At 49.4% G+C, this 18,565-nt stretch overlaps 1 protein-coding gene and 1 long non-coding RNA gene across 2 annotated transcripts in view; both read right to left on the bottom strand.

Moving 5' to 3' along the window:
- The window catches only part of Pde10a (phosphodiesterase 10A), a 522,815-nt gene that overhangs the window by 292,431 nt on the left and 211,819 nt on the right, over positions 1 to 18,565 (bottom strand). The window contains exon 2 of the mRNA XM_048805848.1: positions 10,651 to 10,779. Within this exon, the coding sequence (XP_048661805.1) occupies positions 10,651 to 10,779 (129 nt within the window). The remainder of the gene's footprint in view (positions 1 to 10,650; positions 10,780 to 18,565) is intronic.
- Positions 11,485 to 18,402, bottom strand: LOC125617602. Its single transcript, XR_007348654.1, has 3 exons — positions 16,523 to 18,402; positions 12,664 to 12,670; positions 11,485 to 11,497 (listed from the first exon to the last, which is right to left on the bottom strand). It is a non-coding gene; the product is annotated as an uncharacterized LOC125617602 (long non-coding RNA).

Genomic DNA, 18,565 nt, shown 5'->3' with positions numbered 1-18,565 from the left:
ACCATTGCACACATAATGGAAGTGCCAGAAGAAGAGAAAGAAACAGGAAGAAAACACATTCAAATAAATAATGGCTGAAAATTTCCCAGTTTATTGAAAAACATTAATCGTTCAAGAAGCTTAATGAATTCCAATGGGGTAAAATAAAGGAGACCCATAGAAAAACACATTATAATAAAAATGCTTAAAAACAAAGACAAAGAAAATCTTAAAAGCTGGAGAAAAATGATGTGTCATAAAAGTTAACAGATGACTTCTCAGCAGAAACACTGGAGGCTAAAAAGCAGTGGGACAACAAATTCAAAGTACTGAATAATAAAAAAATAATTATCCCCCTCCAAAAAAAAAAAAAAAGTTAGCAAACAATCTTATATCCTGCCAAGCCATAATTAAAAACTAAAGACAAAACAAAGACTTCTACAGACAAGCAAAAACTGAGATCACTTGATGCCAGCTGATTCATTTTATGAGAAATACTGAAGTTCTTCAAGTTCGTATGAACAAACACATTCTACAACTATGGAGGAACCTTGAAGACATTATGCTGAGTGAAATAAACCAGACACTTATAGACAAATATTACAAGATTCTACTTACGAGTGCCCAGAGTAGGAAAATCTCCTAGACATGGAAAGAAGAAAGCATTTGCAGGTACTGGTGGGTGTAATGCGGACTGTTTAATGGGACAAATTTTCAGTTTAGGAAGCTAAAAACCTTTTGGAGATGAATGGTGGTGACTGTTGCAGAGCAATGTGAAAGAACTTAAGGCTACAGAGCTGTACATTTAAAAATAGTTAAAATGATAAATTTTATCATGTACATTTTATCACAATAAAAACAAATTGCAATTTCAAGGGAAAAGATAATGACAGCTTACTCTTGTATCACTCAGCCACCATCGATGCTGACTATAGTGAATATTAGTTCCTGTCAATCCTTAGAATGAGTATCTTGAATATTATTTTGTCTCTCAGGTTTTGGCTTTAATATCATGAAGCATTTCTTTTCACTTTAGTCTCTCATCTTCATACTATGAAAACAAAAAACCAAAGCATACTTGCTCAGTAGTGAAGTAAATTTTAATGCTATAAGTTCCTCCACTAAACACTAGGGAAATTATTAAAAATAATACTAGTTGCTCAACCTGCTTTGGTGAGGGACTCACAGAGAAGCAGGGGCACTTTGGCTCAGATTAGCAATCTCCTTTGTCTCTACCAAAGTGCTATGTCAAGACGTAAACTCTAATCCATTTTCTGGTGTTATCTAAAATGAAAAATTAGATCATAAGTCCTACTAAGAGCTAATACTGAAAGGAAGGGTGGGCAACCCCAACAACAGCTATATAGATGGAACACTATATGTGATCGTAAATGTGAGAAGGGTCCTGACACAATGGCAGGAGCAAGGGCGGTTGGAATCAGACCACAAAAATTAGAGAAAAAGTCCTAGCTGAATTTAAACTTCTAATTTAGAAGGTATCACTCAATGATGAAAATGTAGTAAAGGAGAAATAGAGAACAAAAGACATGAGACACACGGACTGCAGAAAGTAAAATGGCAGACGTAAACAAAAATAGTAACGATGACAGAACTGTAAATGGGTTACCATCCCATCAAAAGGCAAGGATTGCCAGACTAGATAAAACCACATCTAATTATATGTTGTATACAGGAGACACTCTTTAGATATAGAGATACACATATATTTATGTAGAGTGGCAAAAAAATAGATATCATATAAATATCCACCAGAGGAAAGCTGGAGTGACCAGATTAAAATTAACAAAATTACTTCAATCCAAAAAGAAGTTACTAGGGAGAAAGAGGGACTTTTTATTACAATTGAGGGGCCAATTTATCAAGAAAGTATAAGAAATATAGTGATATACGTATCCAAACAACAGAATTCAAGAAGTAAAACCTATCATGTTAAAAGAGAAATAGGTGATTCCATGATAATAGTTGGAGACTTCAATATACCAGTTTCAATAATGAACAGGAAAAGAGGCTAGAAGAAGATCAATGAGGAAATAGAAGAGTTGAGAGCACTATAAACCAACTAGACCAACAGACATTTACAGGTTAGAATAGAATGCCTAAGAACTCTAGCTAAGAGCAGCATTTAGGTCTTTTGCTCAAGAGCACATGGAGTATTCTCCAGGATAGAGAATATTTACGCTACACCATAAAACAAAGATTACAATAGTACAAAATATTTTCTGGAGCCACAAGGCAATGAAATTATAAATCAATAATGGAGAAATTTGGGAGAGCCACAAATACTTTAATGTTAAACAACACACTCTTAAATAACCCATTGATCACAAACCCAAAGGGAAGCCCCAAAATACTTTGAGATGAATGAAGACAAAGACAGAACACACCAAAATTTGTGGATGCAGCTTAAACAGTGCTGAGAGGAAAATTCCTGTGATATGGAAGAAGAAAGATCTCAACTCAGTTACCTAACTTTTCACCTTCAGACACTGGAAAAACTAGAGCCCACTAAACCCAAGCAAGCAGAAAAAAAACTTACAGATTGAAGTGGAAATTAATTAAACAGAGAACAGAAAAATAATAGATTTAAATCAGTGAAATGAATTTTATAGCATAAGAGTTAAAAGATACAAATAACCCAAATGTCCAGTGATGGATGCATGGGTCGACAAAACGTGGTATACCATAGAGTAGAATTTATTTGGCCATAAAAAGAAATCAAGCTCAGGTATGTGCTGCAATATGGATAAATCTTGTATGCACATTATGCTCAGTGAAAAAAGCCACCTTCTGTATGATTGATTTAACTGCAAGTTCAGAATAGTAAAATATCAAGACAGAAGGTGCTCACTTGAGACAGAGGCAGGAGGCTAGGGCAGGGACTTGGGGAGCGGGAGCTACAGACACGGGGCTTCCTTCTGAAGTAAGTGAAGAAGTTCCAAATTCACCGCAAGTACGACAAAAGCTGTGTGCTGGCGCACCTCTCCAAGGTGAGCCGTGTGTCTCAGCAAGACTGTTCTGTCACAGTCCCCCTTGCACAGCACTGGGCAGCAGGACCTTTGCCTTCGATGTTGGCTGGTGGCGTTATACAGAGGAGAAGGGACAGAAAATGAAACGCTACTTACCCCCTAATCTGTTGTGCTGCCCGGGGGTTGGGAGAGTCGACATTCAGGACTGAATTTAAGTTTTTGCTGCAGATGACATGGAATGTCCTGTTCAGTTCCTTATAAAGATTCATAGAATAAAATCCCATCTCCTGGGTGCCACTCCTGGGAGTAGTGGGCCACAGAGAAGAACTTGGCCACCAGCTGGCCTTGGCTCCTGATGAGCATTAGGTTATGTCATTCACTAGGTTTCCTCAGCCCTAGGACCTCCTGAGGAAGACCTTGCTGCTTCATGTTCATGGGACCCTTGGTCTTGGATGGAGGCTGATGTTTTCAATGCTGATGATTCCACAGATATCAATGGGAACAGATAAAGTGTGCCAGGTGTTCATTGAGGCAGATTGTCACAGCAATGATTGTGAAATTGCTGGGTATTCCACCTGCTGTGTCTGTTACAGGCTTTCTGTCAGCAGCGCCTCAGTAACAGGACAAAATCAGAGATCCTACTGGGGATACACTGCCCTCCACGCGCCTGTGGTTTGCTTTCCAAGGTTTCTGTTACCTGAGTCCCACTGTGTCTTAGAATATTAAATGGGAAATTCCAGGAATGAAAAACTGCCGAGTGTTGAAGCGAGTGCCCATCTGACTAGGGTGATTTGATTTGGCACCACCCCAATCCTCATCGAGCGGTGAATCGCCCCTTTGCCCAGCCTGTCCCCTCTGTATGTGCCACCTGCCCATGGGTCACCAGTAGTCATGGTGGCCTTGCAGTGATTGCTGGTGTTCAGGTGGTCATTGTTTTACTTAATAATGGCCCCAAATTGCAAGAGAAGCAGTGCTGGAAGTTTGGATATGCCAAAAAAAGTGCCATAAAGTGGTTCCTTTATCTGAAAGGTAAAAGTTCTTGACTTAGTAAGAAAGGGGGAAAAAACAAAAAGCCCTCGTTTTCTGCAGTTGCTCCTAACTATGTAAGAGAATCATGTATCTACGTTGTAAGGAAAAAAAGAAACCCCCGTTAGTTTTTCCATCACACCTCAAACTGCAAAAGTTATGGCCACCATGTAGTAAGTGCTTGGTTAAGGCAGAAATGGCATTAAGTTGCAGGGTTCAGTTAGGTCTCAGACAGCCACAGGGATCTTGTTAGATGTCCCTTCACATAAGGGAGGACAGTGGCATAGAGTTCTTTTGTGCCTAGTGGTCAAAGTCGCTCCACTGAATGCCTTCATGCATAAAGTAAATCAAACAGTTATCAAGGGCCCTGTTCTGCAGATGGACGGGTGAACATGAGCTGTTAGAATGTCACTGGACACTGGGTTCAGACACCCGGGATCCAGTGGCTGGGAGCAGAGGCAGCTTGCAGAAGAGCCACCAGCCCAGGCACCACCTGGTGGAAACCATTCAGCAATGTGAGGCTCATGTGTGACCTGGTGTGTTTCCTTTGTTCTCGATCCTGTGCAGAACCCAAAACCACTAGCACAGTTTGTCACTGGGGCTGTTCTTTATATTTTCCCAGGAGAAGGCTACCACGCGTACTGGCCACTTGGCAGCATGAGCACCAGGCCGTTTTCCTTGATTGCTTGTTGAATTTCTAACGTGACCTGACACTGTGCCAGGAGCAGGGGAGGTAGAAGTGGTGAAGTGGTTTCTGCCTCAGGAAAGCCACAGTTTGGAAGAGCAGGGAGCTGTGAACAGCTGCAGATGGCAGAGATGTGAGGACCAGGTGCTTAGTGGGACAGAGGGGACAGCCGATCCGTGTGTTCACGTGTGTGTGCGCTCGCAGCTGTGTGAGGTAAGGCTCGTTGACCTGAGTGTTGAAGCACCCCAGCTAGTGACGCAAAGATGCAGGGAACCCCTTGGGTAGGGGGTCCTCATGGGTAAGAAGGGGCGCGTCAAGATGGTGCTGCAGGCGAGGGTGTGGGCGGGAGCCGCTGTGGCGGGCAGCAGGCCAGGTCAGCCCTGCTAGAGCGCCTTTGCATTTTCCCTAGGACAATGCTGAGACCTGGAGGGGGTGGGCTTTGCCGTCCAGGTGGTGAGCCTAGAGCCCTCCATGAGGCGGCACACCATCATCTGCTCCTATCGGACAAGCCCCAGTTACGGTAACCAGGTGCGGCAGGGAGCAGGCACGTGTTCCAAGGGTGGAAGCAGTTCCCCCTCGGTGTTTCCTTTTGACAGGGACAACTTTAACTCCCAACGAAGACAGACTGCCCCTCAGTTGTTGACGCCGGCGGGCGTCTTGCTGGAGAGGGGGCCACACCACTCACATGGAGGCCTTGACTGTAATCTCTGACACTTGGGCCGGCAGCACCCCTTCCCTCAAGCAGACACACATGCTGCTCTTCCGGGGGCACAAGCCACAGCAGCCGGGCCAAAGAGAGGGACTTCCAGCATTGCAGAAATCTATAGGGTGGCAGGGAGCAAACTGTTGAGATCAACTGACTCATAGCAGGAGAGTGTAAGCAGCGGATGGCGCACTGTGAACTTGAACTGAACAGCACCACAAGACGCAGAGGAGCAGGGAGCAGGGCCAGACAGGGGCTCCGTGGCTGTGCTGCCAGGGGGTCCCCAGGTCACTGCCGAGGACTCTGCTCGCCACACTGGTGCTCCTCGTCCAGCCTGCACAAGAACCAAGCACACCGAGGTCTGTGTTCTACGTACATGACCGGAAGCTCTTGGAACCAGACCTGGCTGTGGGGAAGGTCCAGTGCTGACGGAGGATGGCAGTGACCCAGCCCGGGAGCTTTGAGAAGCCATGGCCCTTCACTTGCCCGAGCAGTTTGAGGTGTGTCTGCACTCATCTCACCTGCTCCAACAACCATCCTCATGAAGACCGAGTTGGGTTGCCAGGGCGAGATCGCAGCTTTCTTTGCAATCTTGCAAATGATTACTTTTAATTAGACAAAATGACAACAGCTTTCTAAGTGTAACACCCTAACTCCCCTGGGTTCCCCTTCCTGGCCACTGCCAGTGGCTCTGGAGCCTGGGGGGGTGGAGAAGTCGATCCAAGCGGCAGCCCTCCTTGATTTTGAACCCCTTGAGACTCTCTGAGATGGAATGTTGGAGGCTGGTGATGGCACAGCAAGGACGGACTCCTCGGGTCACAGAGTGGGATCACCAAAATGCAGGGGGCCTCCGGTCGTGGAAGCCATGGCTTCTAGGGTTTCCTTTCCCCACAGGCTGAAAGGCTGCCGTACACACCCAGAAAGCCACCCGCTCCCCCAGCAGGAGGAAGCCCAGCTGCAGCGTCACACTCAACAGCGAGGCCACCCTAACAGAGAGATTCTGTGCCTGTCTGGGAGCTGGCTCGCGGCTGCGGGCTCGGGGCCAGAACACACCGTGGGTGTCGTTGGCAGCAGGCCTCGCACAATCCCCACAGCCAGATGAACAGACTCACACAGTGGAAGAGATTTGGAAGGATCTGCTGTGCTCCTTCGAAGACAGGGTGTCAGGCAGTCGGGGAGAACACGGGGCTGTCCCCTGGACAGCCCACGTGGCCCATCCAGCAAGGGCTGCCTCAGCCAGAGAACTTCAAAAAACCAGCCTCGGAGAAGCAGGGATGTGCCTGCCCTGCCCCCTGGGGTTCTTGTGGTGGTGGTGGGCTTTCCAGGGGGTTCACACAGAGTTCACACATCATCCTTTGTCTCCACAGAACCCCGAGGCTGCCACCTCCCCACCTGCAGACAAGTCGAGGATGTTGACCATTAAGAATGAAAAACATCAATGAGATTTAAAGAGCAAAAAAAGTCCTGTGGATTAGCTTCCGTGAACAGGAAGCATCCCTTTTGGGGGCTCTGTGCAGGAAGACTGAGATGCAAAACCAGGCAGATAAACTGAAGGTCTTGTCATGTGTGGTCTGCTGTCCCGCCAGCACCCAGTGCTGGTGTGCCCGGAGGTCACCCAGCCGTGACTGGGGGAAGCTCAGAGAACCTGTGTGCTGGGGTTGGAGTCCAGGTCTCCCCCTCCTGAGTCAGGGAGGCAGGGATGGCAAGAAGCCATCTCGGCTGCCAACACTTGCCCAGGCATGTGCACGCACCAAGGACAGGGAGCAGTGTGCCAGGTGCAGTTCCCTTACCAAGGCCCAACCTGGGACATGGAGCTGCCCGTTAACCACCCAGACCCAGCATGGCACCCCACAACTGCCCCAGTGGTGCTTTGGGTGGGGAGCAGGGATTCTTGTAGACACTCCTAAGCCCAAACCTTTTAAACTGGAGACCTTGCTTTAGACTTCCCAGGTTGCCACAGCACCTAGCTTCAGCACCTAGCGAGATTTCACTCAAGAAAAGACAGATTTCTCAGAGTTGACAAAACTTGAAGCACCATTCTTTGGCCTTAACCCCAGGGCCATCCTTATCAGAATTTCATTGAACAACCAAGGCACAGTCTTGTTATGGAAAAACAAATAGTGATAGAATCTACTTAAGCCTTTGAAAAATGTTAACCTGACAATCCCACTTGGAGACATTAGCATACCAATGTTGTGATCTGAAAGTTTGCTTTTAATCCACAGGAAATCTGTTGGGGTGGTGGGATTCTACTTAGGGCCCGGCCCACAGAGCTCTGATGGCCACTCATGGGGTGCTTGGGGTCCCAGAGAAAGGCCTCCTGGTGCCACCTTCCATCCTTCTTCCATCTTTGGAGAAACCAGCATTGCTAAGCCTCAGAAGTCTCCCAGGGCACTAATGCAATTCCATCTGCTGGGCAGGGTATGGGTGGAGTGGGGTGGGAGCTCCTCTATAAACCATTACAAAACTCTCCCTGCGTTTTGAGTTTCAGGGACTGAATTACAAACAGAACCTTGAAATATAATTGCCGGAACTGGCTCGGCCATACTTTCAGTTTTCTATTTCTTGTTCTCTCATCTCCAACTCTGGTGTGTAGCCACCAGTGCAGAGCCACCTTTGAGGCTTCCAAGGGCGGCCTATGTTGCGGCTGCTCTCTTGTCTTTAAGGACAGGGTCTCCCATCACTGCCTCTTCCTGGGTGACAGCCGCTCGCCTTCCATGCCATCCTTTCTGCTGTGACTAAAGGAAGCCCCACCTCCCAGGCCTCCTGGTGATGGTGGAGTGGCCTTGTTCTGTGCTGAGGACCCTACTCCCCCCATGTTGGGCACTTGGAGTCAGGCGGTGTGCCTGGGAGACAGGATTTTTAATTTCAGTGAAGTTTATTAAGTTACAGCAGTGACACAAGACAATGACCAGGCTCGCAGGGCTTCTTACTGTCCTCTGCACTGCCTTGGGCAGGGTGTGTGCCTGCATGTGTGTCTGCAGCTTCCAGGTCTGTTGCTCTAAGGGCTCAAGGATCCAGGGTCAAGCAGCAGCGTTCCCCTAGATCAAGGCTGGAAATGAAAGTGTTGATTTCGCCTCTCATCCTCCTTCAGGTAAGAGAAAGTCCCCCCATGCTGTCAGAGCGTCACCCTGTCCTGTGGTAGGACCTAACACAGGTCCCTGCCCATAATCTGAACAACCAATAACCAAAGTGCTGAGAGCCATAGCCGAGTCGGAATGATGCAGGGCATTTTTGCCAGAACGGAGTGGTTGAGAGGTGACACCAGCAAGCCATTGAGATGATGATGGTTATGTTAAGCTGTGTATTCAATTGCATAGTAGACCCCTGCTGTCCACCTAGGCCTTGCGGGATTCCCGGAGAGTTCCCATTGGTTGGGGAAGTGCTGGAGGAGGGATTTCCCATTGGTGTGATGTGTCCCTGGAGAAGGTCGCCTGCGTGGTGTTCAGGGAGTTCGGAAATAAAGTTTGTTCCTGCTTCAGTGGCTCGTGATTTGTGCCCAGCCAGACTGCGGCACCAAAGCCCTCTTGGCGCCCGTTCTCCGGATAGCTGTCACTTCTTTCTTTTTTGTAACAAAATTCACAGGGAGTGTTTCTGCACTTGACCCCTTCTGCCCCTGCCCTGGATGCTCTAGGTCACCAGTGCCTAGATCTGCTCCAGGGCTTTGTCACAGTTGCTCACTTCCTCCAACACGCGCTCCTTCCTCTGGTGCCGGGCTCTGTGGGGGCTCACGGGGCTTCCTCCTGCCTCCCAGCTCTCCTTGGTGGGCTCTCCCAGCCTGGCTCCAGGGTCCACTTCTCGGCTGCTTATAGATGCCCCCTCTCTGGGAATCTCCACCATACTCGACTCCAACGCCGGGGGCCTTCTAAGCCCCAGGTTTGAGGCTCTCGCTCCTCGTTCCCCTCGGCACCAGAACCCTGACTTTGCTGGTACTGGACACAGCTGGGAGGAACCCGGAAAGCTCCTTTCTCCTCACACACCCAAAGCACAGGGTTCAGCACCCCAGGACACACCCCGCTCCCTGCGCTGGGCCCCAGGTGAAATCTCAGCACATCGGGGACCCCATCCAACTCCCGAGCTGCCACTCTTTCTCCATCCTTCACCGGCCTCTCCTCCTTCTCGCCTCCTGTCTTCCGTTTCCTGCCGCCAGAGGGCTCTTCTCAGATGACACATCTCTCCACCCCAGTCTTTTGCTTCAAATTGGCACATGTTTTCCCAATAGTTGAAATGAAGACCGGTGGCCTCCCAGGAATGCAGGGTCTTGCTTGTTCCCACTCTGGTTTGGTGACCTCGGCTCCTCCCCTGTTACTGGGTATAGTCTGCTCTGGCTTTGTGCTCAGCTCTGAACTGGCCAAGGTGGTCTTGCCTCAGGGCCTTGACACGTGCTCTTGTTTCTTCAGGGACTTGTGTCCCCTGGTCTTCCTATGGCTCCTCAGAGAGAGTTCTAGGGCGCCCACCTCTCGTGTGGCCCTCCTGCACTGGCCACTTGCGCTGCTTGCTTGCTGGGCTTTCTTCCTGGCACTCGTCCCTCCTGAAGCACAGCACATCTCTTGGAACCTGTGAGATGAGCAGGACTAACCTCCACACTGCGGGGCTCAATGGCCCCACAGGAGAAGGAGCCCGCACAGCCAGATAAGTGGCCCTCAGCTGGGGGCAGGGAGTCCTCCCTGGCCCTGTGCAAAGCCCTGGGCTTAATGAATGCATGTAAGGAGTAGCTAAGGAGCCAAGGGGCTCCTGTTACAAACCTCCTGCGTCCACATGTGGGTCACATTTGAATCCCAGGAACAGGAAGCACGTTCGTTTGATGTTGCAGGAATCTACTTCTAAGGCTGTAATCACCCCATTGCGTGAAATTTTTCAAATCAGGAAATTAGTGCTGGACATTTAGTTTAGCAGTAAAGGCCATCAGATAAAGAAAATGTAAATAATTTTCCACATCAAGTGCCTCTGTTTGTTGGTCAGACTGCACAGGGTGCTGTTCTTCCTCATCATGTTAAATTACTGATCTGACAGCTGGATTTACCAAGATGGTGCCACTCTAACTCAGAAAATAAAAACATGTCCTACAAAAGGCTTCAAGAGGAATACACACACGGCCACTTCTGGGTTCTTGGGCCCTATTCTGATGTCCACAACCCCACGCCCCTCCCAACCTTGGGCAATTTTCTTGGCCACTTTGTCCACGAGGTCCCAGCTCAGGACAAGAGAACACAAGAAGTTCTCCGGCCAAGTCCTCTGGAGGCCAGGAGCCAGCACGGATTCCTTTGTACCTGTTGCATGGCCAGAGCCCACGGCGCCTTCTGTGGGGTCATTGCTCCTCTGCTCCTGGGCATCCACGTGACTGGGCAGGGCCAGCAGGGCTGGTGCTTCGCCTTTGACTGTGAGGGGGAGGCAGCCGGCTGGGAAAGCAACAGAGATGTGGCATTAGCATCAAGTGCCGCGGAACTGCGTCTTCTTCCTCAGGAGCCGACTCCGCCTGGGAGTGTCCACCTTGGGTGGGTCACTTACGGGTGTGGATAGTGTGGCTGGGGCTTCCACTGGCCTCCCTCTGGCACTATTACAGATGAGGACCCTCGGGATAACCCGCGGACTCTCATCAGAATGTGGGTTCAGAGGAACCACACACGACACAGCTCCAGGCTGAGAAGACCAGGCTGGAGGTCAGCTGGCACTTGCTTCTGGTCCTGCTGGACCCTGAGGGTGGGCCCCTGGGAGGGGGCTTTACGAGGAACAATTCACTGGGGAGACTTTCCTCGAGGATTTCACCCAGCCTGTGTGTCCAGAGCCTTCAACAGGACACACAGAGTAAGGAAGGTAGCCACGCAGCTGAGAGAGGGAGGGGGGCTGCAGAGGTGGAGGGCCAGGCACCAGGACCTCATCAATGCCATGTGCAGCCTGATCACGGGCCTGTAAGACAGCTGGGGACTGTGCTCGTGCGTGCCCCAGACAGGGGTCTCAGGAGCATGTTTGCAACAGGTGACACCTGGCCTGGGGCATCTGTCATTCACCCTGGAGTGCAGCAGCTAAGGCAGCAGAAGGTGGGGTGGGCTGGCCAGTGTGAGGCCACACCCGAGATGGTTCCCGAGCACCTGAGGTCCCCTGACCCACGATGCTCTTCTGAAGCGTGTAACCTAACGTCTGAAAGAGACATCAAAGTCCTGCCCTCTACATGTGACCACAGTGTCTAATTCAGACGGTGGAGAGGGGACTGCAGGGCTTGATGGAATCCCTCTCCACAAGTTCACCAGGGAAGTCTGTCTCAACAAAGGGGCTCATCAGAAAGGGGACCACTGTGACAGGTCACAAGAGCTAGCTACGGCATTAGGCTGAAGGTCCTGATTGAGGAGAGGAACAAAGGGGTGAAGCCTGAGGTTTGGCACCAGAGAAGATGGTTGGAGGAAAGACCCTGAAATATCGATGCTTTTAAAAGAAACGTCTGACCTTCCTCTTGGTAGGAGGAGCTGGACTTCTGGTGCAGTCTGTTTGGGTGGGGCTCTGGGTTCACGGGTCGCTGCATCTGCATCATGTATTTTGGCACATAACTCACAGAGGAAAGCTGAGGTCACAGAAGCATGACGTGAAGAGCCATATGACAATTATAAATAAGTTCTAGGTCCCAATACGGATGTTGAATGCTTTATTGGCACGATGAAGAGTTTTGATATGTAATAAATATTTTGGACTGAAATATGCCTCACGACATCACAACATATTTCAAGACTGCTTTACTGAGGTATAGCTGACAATGTCAACTGCCCATCAAGGCCCACAAATAAGCCGTGACGTGCAGCTCACACGAGACCATTATCGGCACAGCTTTGTGTTGTGAAAACAAGACCCAACGCACAACAGTGTGCGAGTCCTGTGACCTGCACCCTGGACATCACTGGACCACGCACTTCACACGCCACAGCACACAGCCAGTCGTGGCTGGGCCGCCAGTGTTTCCTATTTCCTATTTTGTGTCACTCCAATCTGTCTGCAGCCCATAGTCACACCCACCCTTCTGAGGAGAAGCCAGAGTTTTAGTCACCTTTTTCTTTATCGCTGTGACCAAAAGATCTACAAGAATGACATAGAGGATAAAACAATTATTTGGATCACGGTTTCAGAGGTTCAGTGCATGGTCGGCCGACTTCATATCTCTGGGCTCGAGTGAGTGAGGCAGAACATCATGGCGGATGGGTCTGGAGGAGGAGAGCATCTCAGGACATGGCATCCAGGAAGCACAGAGCTCTGCTCACCAGGGACCAATATAAACCCCAAAGGCACACCCCAGTGACCCATCTCCTGCAGCCACACCCTGCCTACAGTTACCGCCCAGGTAATTCCTAAGGGTGACCCAGGGATCAGTCACACCTCTCCTCATCTGATCACTTCACCTCTGAACATTCCCACGTTGTCTCACAAGCTTTGGGGGGACACCTTACATCTAAAACGACACAGCCAGGGAGTCTCATCTTTGCTATTATGATCCCCTAGAACTCCAGTCCTGCGGGCCTGATCTATACAGCCCCATCGAATTTCAGTATTTTGTAATGATACCTTGATCTAAAAGTCCAAAGCCAAGTTTGCTTTCTAGAATAAGAGGAATACACAGTGATTGGAATTCAGCCATGTGGACTGCAGGTGAAAGTAGATAAAGGTTGGTGGGTGGTGTGGCTCCACCAGGTGCAGAGGGGAGTCTGTGGTGCCCATACCCTCCAGACACAACCTCCCAGCAATACTCGTTGGCCCGTGACACTCCTTGGGGCGGGGGGAGCCTGAGCAGTGCCAGGGATTGAGTCTCAGACCAGGGGAAACAGGAACTGAATCATGAAGGAATCTTGGGGCCCCTTGAAAGGAGCCTCTGTTAATTCATGTATTAAAGAAGTGGCAAGCTTCACGATTGGCCAGATGGCTGGACTAGTCTCCAGACACAGGGTGGAGGCAAAAAACAGTTCTGCATACAGAGTGGCTGCTGCTTGTGGTCCAGTCCCAGCTCAGGGGCCCATGGACACAAAGGGAGATGCTGTGGGGCTCCAGCACTTGGGGTGCATCCACCTGCCCAGGCCAGGACCCTGGTGGGCAGTGTGCCCCAGGGTGGGCTGCTCTGCTTGCTGTTTTGCAAGCTCTTGTGTGCATGCAGGCCCTGTGTGGATTCAGTGCCCTTAGATGGACAGAGCAGGGTGCCCATGCCCTCGGCAGGAGCCCAGGCCCAGTGGCCCCGGGCGCAGGGGGGAGCAGTGAGCCCAGTGCAGGGTTCAGCTGAGAGGGAACAGGTTGGCAATGTGCACTGGGTGGTCATGTGGGGTTGGGTACCTGTGGGACTTGTGTTGGGTGTGTGTGCGACCGGGCTGGCGGTGCTCTCGTTCACACTCAGTAGCCGGAGGCGTAGAGGCAAGCGGATCACAAACACTTCTGGGATAAGCTGTCACGTTTTGCACAGGTGAAAATCAGGATTTTAGAATGTTTAACTGTAAGATCAGAAATATTCACTCTAGAGCCGTAACAGGCCCATGTACCCAAAACAGCCAACAGAAGCTGCGTGTGTGTCAGATGAGCATCACCTAAATTTTAGCCAGTGTTGTGTTTGTGTATTTCTCCCCCAAATGACCCTTTAGCAGATTCCAAGAGAACTGTGGGGGAAGGGCAGGGAGCTGTCCCGGAAAAGACCAAGCTCCCCTGAGGGTGAAGGGACCTGGGGAGGACTAACAGAGTCCAAGAGAACAGAGAGCAGTAGGAGCTGGAGGGGAGAGAGGGACACAAACAGGCAGCACACAGATGTGCACACGCACGCACACCACCACACACACACGCACGCGAGCACGCCCCCACTCACACTCCTACACATGCACATGCTGACCCTCCTCTTCTGTGAGGGGTCAGGTGGCGTTCAGTCACTGTGCCCAGCAGACCTGACGAGGGCAACGTAGAGGAGGAAAAGTCTGCTTGACGCTCACAGTTTCGGAGGTCTCAGGTCTAAGTTGGCCCACTCCATTGCTCTGGGCCCGAGGGGAGGGAGAGCATCACTGCAGAAGGGTGTGGGGCAGGAAGGCAGCTCAGACACGGCAGCCAGGAGCAGAGAGAGCTCTGCCACCAGAGACGAAATGCAAACCCCAAAGGCCCAGCCCAGGGGCCCACCTCCTCCCTGCCGCCGTCACCACCCAGGTGATCCCGATCAGGGGGTCAATGCAAGATTGGGTCACAGCCCTCAGCAGCTCATCAGTTCACCTCTAAACTTTCTTGCATTGCCCCAGTTGATCCATATTAGTGGGTTGATCTTCTGATCAGGCTACAACTTTCAAAGCCTAATTCTTTCACCTGTGAACTTTATTGTCTCACATGTGTGCTTTTGGGGGACACCTCATTTCTGAACTATAATATGTGGATTTGATGTTCAGGGGAAAAGAATATAAGCCTGCTCAAGAGGAAGCAGAGCTCATGGGCTCACTCTAAACAGTGGGACCTTCCTCCTGGGCTTTGTGGGCAGAGCAACCCAGCTGCCCAGCATCTCTTCCTGGTGGAGTCCTCTGGTTGCTACTGCAGGTCACTCCCTCTGCGGCTCCCAAACCTGTTCTCTCCTGCCAGTTGGGTCTCCCTTTCTTCTCCACACCAGGACTGGAGTTCAAGGTCATGACAAACACAGGCTTATTCCCTGGGAAGGTCTCCCCTTAGCTGCAGTCTGGGAGTCCAGCATTATACACCTGGGATAAACAAGGACAACAACAGGTTCTTGCAGAAAGACCTGGGGTGTTGCTGAAGCCTTGGAGCAGGCTGTCCTGTGTAAACTGCACAAAGCCTGGGTGTGCGGCTCAAAGCTGGACCCTGCTGCGGCAGAAGAGACTGAGCCCAGCAGGGCCCTGGGGTCCTCTGGAGTTTACTAATAGTGAGTCATTTCTTGTGCTTTGGCGTGGAGCCCTGAGTCTCCAGAACTGCAAAATTCACAAATTATTAATTAGTAATTGACTTGGTTTGTGAATTCTTAATGTGACAGCTTTTTTGGCGTTCTTCTCTTCTCTGACTCTGCAGGGCAGTACAGAGGATGCTCTGGGATGGACTCAAGCCACCTGGATGCCCCAGGAGGGGGGTCCCTTGGGAAGGACCCAAAACTGAGAGGCCACCTCATCTTCTAATAGGGAGGTAGAGGCAACAGTCCCAGCTACTGTGAGCAGTTTCCAGGGTGGGGCCTGAGAAAAGGGTGGGGACAAGAAGGCTGGCTTTGGGGAGCAGTTTTAGGGGATGAGATTTTCTTAGAGGACCAAGGTGTCCACCTCTAAGAAGGAGCAGAGGACTGCCCCAGGAGCAGCAGGGAGGGTCCAGACAGAACTCTGTCACGGGGAGGGGAGGGACAGAGGTCCTTGAGAGGGTTGGGCGTCTGGAAAGAACTCTGCAAACCAAAGCCTCTCCTATTTGGTCACTACTCTTGATTTTTAAAACAATTCCATTTTAAAATCATGGTAAGATATACACTACACGGAATCAGCCGTTTTAGCCACGTGGAGAGTTTTGCTCTGCGGCAGTAGCTGTGCTCATGGAGTTCTGCCATTGGCACCGCTCCTCCCAGAACTCTCCTCCCCTGCAAAACAAGCTCTGTCCCTTTCCACATCCCCCCCCACCGACACCCCCGCCCCACCCCCACTCCTAGAGCCACCTCTGTTTCTGTGAACGCACCTCCTCCAGGCACTTCCCACAAGTGCAGTCCCACAACACACATCTTCCTAATGCCTGGGCGATTCACTGGGTAGTTCTCAGTAGGCGTCTGTGATGTAGTGAGTGTCAGAATTCCCCTGCTTGTGTGTGTGTGTGTGTGTGAGTGTGTGTGCTGGGATGGAGCCCAGGGCTTCGTACATGAGAAACAAGCTCTCTACCACTCAGCCAATCCCCAGCCCACAATTTTCTCCTTCTTAAGAAAGAAAAATATCCCATTGTGTATGTATATGTCCACTGAGGGGCATTCTGCTCTTGGCTATCGTGGGTAGTACTGCTCCCTATGTAGCCCACAGGTGCCTTTTCTAGCACCCCTCCCTTTCTTTACTTTTTCTTTTCTTATTTTTTTTTTGGTTTCAAGTGTACTTTATTTCTTCAAGATGCCATATTTAGTAGGTACACAGTGTTTTTACTTGACATCAATTTTGAGTTGGTTTGGAAATTCAGTATTACATTGCTGGCATGATTACGGATTTCTCCATTCCTTTGGGGTGACTCTGCCAACAGAGGACAGGTCTCATTCTATTCCAGTTCGTGTTGCTGGGTATGTCCAAACAGCAATACAGAAAATGGCTCCTCAGGCTAATATAGCATTACCATATTTGTCATGGAAATCAGGAACGGGTTTCTGGTGGCTCTGCCTTGCCATTGTTTGCTGAATGCTTTGAACTTGGAGACGACTCAGTGCATTTTTGGAAAACATCGTGGAACTGCAGAGAGATTTACAGCAACTGCAGCTGCTGTTTTAAGGCAAACTCACTGCAGGTACCTTCCCCTCCATTTCTTTTGGGTGCATTTACTGTAAGTTGGATCTTTTGAGGGACCACCACTCTATTCCCTACAGTGGCTGCAGCAGTGTGGGAGGGTTCACACCTTTCCAAATCCTCATCAATTCTTGTTATTGTTTGTTCATTTATTTATTTGTTTGGATAATAACCATCCTAATGGGTGAGGGGTCTCATTGTGGTTTTGATTTGCATTTCCCAGATGATTAGTGGTGCTGAGCATTTCTCCCTGACTATCTGCATCTCTTCTTTAAAGGAGAGGCTACTGAAGTCCTTTGCCTCTATTTGAAGCAGCTTGGTTTTGCTTTTTAGTTGTTGCATTATAGGGATTCTTTATATAGTCTGAGTCTCAATTCTTTATCAGACGTATGATTCGCTAACACTTTCTCCCATTTGGGGTGCTTTTCATTCAGTTGCTTATGTTCTTTGAAGCACAAATGTTCTTAATTTTGATGAAGTACACCTTATCTGTTTTCTTTTTCTTTGTTGTTTGTGCTTTTGGTGTCATATCAGAAATCATTGCTAACTCCAATGTCAGAAAGCTTGTCTTCTATAGTTTATTCTGAGTTTTAGCTCTTCTTTTTAAGACTTGTGTCCACTTTGAGGTTTTTTTTTTTTTTTTTTTTTTAATGGGCTTGCCTGCCATCCTTGTAAAAGGATGATACTAATCTTCTCTGTAGGGTTCTAATTTTAGTAAAGATATGGCAACTGCAAGCATTGAAAGAAAACACTTAAAAGAACTGGATTACCATAAAAAATAGGACACACTGTCCCCCATCCCCAGAAGAAGCAATCCCCAGAAGAAATGCACCCATTTTATAAATCTGATTCATAAAACTGAGACAGAGCGTCTGTACTCACAACTATGCACTGAGGAGGGTGGAAAGGAGGCTCTGGTTGGGACACGAGAGTAAACCCGCGAGGCTGTGAGGTGCCATTGCCCCCTCCTCCTGTCCACCTCCCAGGGGGAGATCCACTCTTCATTCCAATCCCAGCCTGGCCTCTTATAAGAGAGAGGAGAGCTTTTATGGAGAAATTGAACTGTACCAAAAGAAAAATCTGTAGTTACTGAAATCTGGGGCTGGAGTGGAGTCACCTCTCCACGCAATTATTGGGTAGCAGGCCCGCCAGGCAACGCCCCGAGCACCCTCCGCTGTTCACCAGGCTCCCAAGCTGCCCTTTGGCATCTCACTTCGAGTGGGAAAAGATGGTGAAGGATAAGAAGAGTCCAGGGGGGGCTTCCGACACAGAAGACCGAGGCCTAATAATACACAGGAGAAGGAGACTTGGGATTCACCACCCAGGAAAGAAAGAGTCCTCAAACCATGGTGTTCTCAGAGGAACAAGGAAAGATACCGCATTTCTAACAAAGTAAAAAATTACACTATAAAAGGAGCAACTGGAGGGCAATAGAGAGCTTCTGGAGTCAAAGATAGAACGCTAAAAAAATTGAAAAATTACAAAAGAGAAAAGATAAGAAAACATGAGAATTAATTCAGCACGGAAAATAAAAAGTAAGTGAGAAGGAGAGATGATCAAAGACGTACTCTGGGGACATAACCCAGAACTAAAGCACATGGATCTCCAGGTGGAATGGCATATCATAGGCTCAGGGCAGAGAGTCAGACCTTGGCCCCAACACTGTGGAGTTTACTATCATCAGGGGTCCAGAAAAGAGGCCGAGAACCCCCAGAGAGGGAGAGGGGACTCT

Source organism: Marmota marmota, unplaced genomic scaffold (assembly GCF_001458135.2).
Source record: "Marmota marmota marmota unplaced genomic scaffold, marMar, whole genome shotgun sequence".
Lineage (NCBI taxonomy): Eukaryota > Metazoa > Chordata > Mammalia > Rodentia > Sciuridae > Marmota > Marmota marmota.
Note: the sequence above shows the minus strand (reverse complement) of the source record. Positions and strands in the feature narration are given on the sequence as shown.